The sequence below is a fragment of the Cyprinodon variegatus genome, unplaced genomic scaffold (genome assembly GCF_000732505.1).
Source record: "Cyprinodon variegatus isolate N-32 unplaced genomic scaffold, C_variegatus-1.0 Scaffold1436, whole genome shotgun sequence".
Classification (NCBI taxonomy): domain Eukaryota; kingdom Metazoa; phylum Chordata; class Actinopteri; order Cyprinodontiformes; family Cyprinodontidae; genus Cyprinodon; species Cyprinodon variegatus.
Genome location: NW_015151889.1, coordinates 1 through 3,396, shown reverse-complemented (window position 1 = coordinate 3,396; position 3,396 = coordinate 1). Strand labels below are relative to the sequence as shown.

Here is a 3,396-nt window from a genome sequence, read left to right as displayed (position 1 = left end):
AAAAAAAGACACAGAATGGAATCTTGGCCAAACTGACTTGCACAATAAAGTAAAAAAATGTAAAAAAAATTATGTAAACTGTTCTGCTATCACAGCGAGATTTTATTTGAGGCAGGCTAAGTGGAAGTAGGCTACCTGTATCATATATTTCAAGGGTAATTCAGACGAAGGCCAACGAAATTCTGTCATTTTAACCTACCGCTAATCACATGTGTCTTTCAGATCGGAACGATTGTGTAAGGCCGCTATGATCTCTGTGTAAGGATGGGACTTCCCATGCTAATAGCTTAGATTCGTTAGCAAACACTGCCCCCCTGTGGTACTTCTATGTTACTATCACATCTTGTAGAGGACTGGTTCTAATTATAGCCCCCGCCTGTGTTAGAGTCTGGCCACTATTTACCTCCGCCAACAGGCAGACAGGCCATTATTAGAGTCCCGGCCGCTAATAGAATACATGCCAATATTAGAGGATTTACGGTAAATACATGCATATAAATGGACGTCAATTTGCAACAATGGGTGTGAAGGGGTTAATGTCACTACTTTCCCATTTTAATAACAGAAACCACCAATAATATTTAACTATGAAATGTTACAAGAGCAGGTATAACCGGCGGATGTTGCTTCGGTTATATTTTCATTCAGTGGATAGATCGGTTAATCCACCATGTGTATTTATATTGTGTTGAGACGCACGCTTTTACTGTGCTTCTTTTTATCGGGGGTGGGGGATCCACAAGTGTAGATAGAAAAATGCCCAGGCTAAAATAGTTCCCAGTCTGAGCCTGCCGGAGAGGTTTAGGCTTTTCATTTGCACCCCCAGCTATGTTTGTGCAGCAAAATGTTTGGTTTGTGCTGCTTTTGTTTTAAAGCTGTTTTATCAATTAGGGTAAAAGCAGCACAGGGGGTGCACGGGGATGTCACGTCCGTTGGTTACCTCTGGAAAGGTTCATTCAAATGAAAAGGGCCGAAACAAAAAATAAATAAATAAATAAATAAAAAATCCAGCACAAAAACACCACCAAATGTGAGATTGTTTCAGCTTTTTGATGATATCTTTTCATAATCTCTCTTTTATTTATTCATTTTTTTTTTAGTTTTATTTGATTTCTCCCAAACATACAAACTTTATAGAAGACTGGTCAAAAACAATATCAGCACTACATCTCACATGTCTTTACACTGGAAAAATGATCTAGAAATAAGTAAAGATTTCCTAAATTTACTCCTTTTATCTTTTATTTTAGTAGGTAAATGAGATAGTTTGCCAATGGAAGGAGTATTTTCACTCTTAAAATAAGATATTTAGAAATAAGAAATACATTGTTTTCTCCTATTTTAAATGTAAATTATCTTGTTCCATTGGCAAGATGTCTCTTTTACCTCCTCAATCCAAGATCAAAAGCTCTTATTTTAAGAAAAAATGACATATCTAGATTTCGATTTTTTTCAGTGTACAAAAGTCCATTTTTTTTTTTTTTTTTTTTTTTTTNTGGCAGCAGCACAGCTGATATTTCTCTCCAGGATGGAGTCACAGCCAAACAGGAACAGACCAGATGAAGCTACTATGAGAAAAAGCAGAGAGAGCCATTAATCAACAGCTGCAGAGATTTTCTTAGCTAATAGTTTCAGCTGTTGCCCCTTCTCAACGCTAAAGTATGGAAAGAGTTTCTCATTAAAGCTGTGGCTGAATGTGTGGATGTGGGAACCGCTTTCAGGGTCAGAGAATGAGAGCTTTCCCCTGTCCCAGTCCAGCTGGATTCGGATCCTGCTCGGTTTCCCGATGTTGAGAGAACTTTGACCTGGAGGGGCCGTGGCTTTATAGCTTCCATCGAACCTGATTCCCCATGACCCAGACCTGACGCTGCCCTTCCTGTCCACAGACTCTGCCGATAGACCCAGCTCCCAGCTGGGTCTGTCCCCAACCTCAACATCCCAGCTGTAGGTCCCGGATGTAAACCCCTCAGAGCCCAGAACCAGATGACGCTGGTCGAGCCGCTCTGGGTTGTCTGGAAGCTTCTGTTTCTCTCCATGGGTCACGCAGGTCAGATCTTCAGACAGGGTCAGTTCAGGGTGAGCCGTGTTAGGATCCAGAACCACAGCGGAGAAGCAGACAGCTTCCTTCATGTTGCTCCAGATGTTAAAGCTAAGGTTGCCCAGATGTTTTGCCACATCTATCAGGGCTCCAGGTGATGGTTCAGGACTGTCCAGCAGGTGGCACTGTTCTATTCTTTTTACAGTGTCTTTGTAGGCCTGCAGGAAGGAGACATTTTCAGCTTTTAGTTCCTTCTCTGTTTGTCTAATTGTTCTTGAAATAAGGGTGATGTTTCTGCTCAGAGCTTCAGATTCGTCCCTCGTTGCTCTACTTTTCTGCTTCTCCTCCTCCCTCAGAGCAGAGATCCGGGCCTCCTCCTGCTCCTGCAGAAACTGGTGCAGTTTCTTAAACTCTTCCTTGATCTGCTTCTCCGTGTTCCTGTTTTGGACCTTAATGTGTTTGGCGTTTTGATCACATCTCCCTTTAGCTCGCTCCAAGGTTTTTAGCGTGTGCTGTAAGGTAATCAGGGATTCCCGGAGCTTCTCTCTGTGATCTGCTGCAGCTTCATTGATGGGCACGAACCTGTGGTTGATGTGTGCTTTTGAGTCTCGACAGACCACACAGACAGACTGCTGGTGATCCAGGCAGAACAGTTTGAGTTTCTCGGCGTGCAGACTGCAGAGATGCTTTGGTTTTTCCTCCTGTTGAATAGCTTCACATAGCTTCTTTAGCGTTAGGCTCACAGGGGGGTTAGTCAGAGGCATCTCCTTACAAAGGGGACACTCCTTTATTAGCTTTTCCCTCCACCATGAGTGAACGCATGCTTGGCAGAAGCTGTGACTGCACGACAGGACAACGGGATCCCTGAAGATGTCGTGGCAGATGGGACAGGTCAGGTCTCTTTCAGCACAGGAAGCCATTTTCTCTCTGAGCGAAGCTGCAAACAGAGCAGATGGAAAGTTAAACCAGGAAGCTTTCCTGTTGCAACACCTTTCCTCTCCTAATTCACATCCTTTCATTCAGTTGCTGAATTTGATTCAATGGTATAAATGTCTCACACTTTTGGGGAGCAGCAAGGAAGCAAACTTACCTTTTTTTTCTTGCAGGTCGAATGTGAAGCGTTTTCACTTTCAGTTTTAGCACGCTTTTAACAAAAACAAGCTGCAGGGACGGATTGGGTCAACACACCTTCCATGGGAGGCGCACTAAGCAAACATGGCAAACAGTTCAGACTTGCAGGTGGAAAGAATGTGATGTCTTAATTACAGGGAAAGAATAAAAGAGGCATGGCGACAGATTACTGGCATGTTTTATAAGCTTGATGATCTTGAATAACAGTGGTGACGGTGCATATGGAA

At 42.9% G+C, this 3,396-nt stretch overlaps 1 protein-coding gene across 1 annotated transcript; it reads right to left on the bottom strand.

Moving 5' to 3' along the window:
• Nucleotides 1-1,502: 1,502 nt before the first annotated feature.
• Nucleotides 1,503-3,223, bottom strand: LOC107103382 (zinc-binding protein A33-like). Its single transcript, XM_015403074.1, has 2 exons — nt 3,129-3,223; nt 1,503-2,975 (listed from the first exon to the last, which is right to left on the bottom strand). The coding sequence occupies exon 2, from the start codon at nt 2,956-2,958 to the stop codon at nt 1,594-1,596; it is 1,365 nt and encodes a 454-aa protein (XP_015258560.1). The 5' UTR covers nt 2,959-2,975; nt 3,129-3,223; the 3' UTR covers nt 1,503-1,593.
• Nucleotides 3,224-3,396: the final 173 nt, after the last annotated feature.

What these genes read in the sequence shown, in the direction of transcription:
- LOC107103382 (XM_015403074.1), bottom strand. Translation starts at nt 2,958, where the DNA reads ATGGCTTCCTGTGCTGAAAGAGACCTGACCTGTCCCATCTGCCACGAC.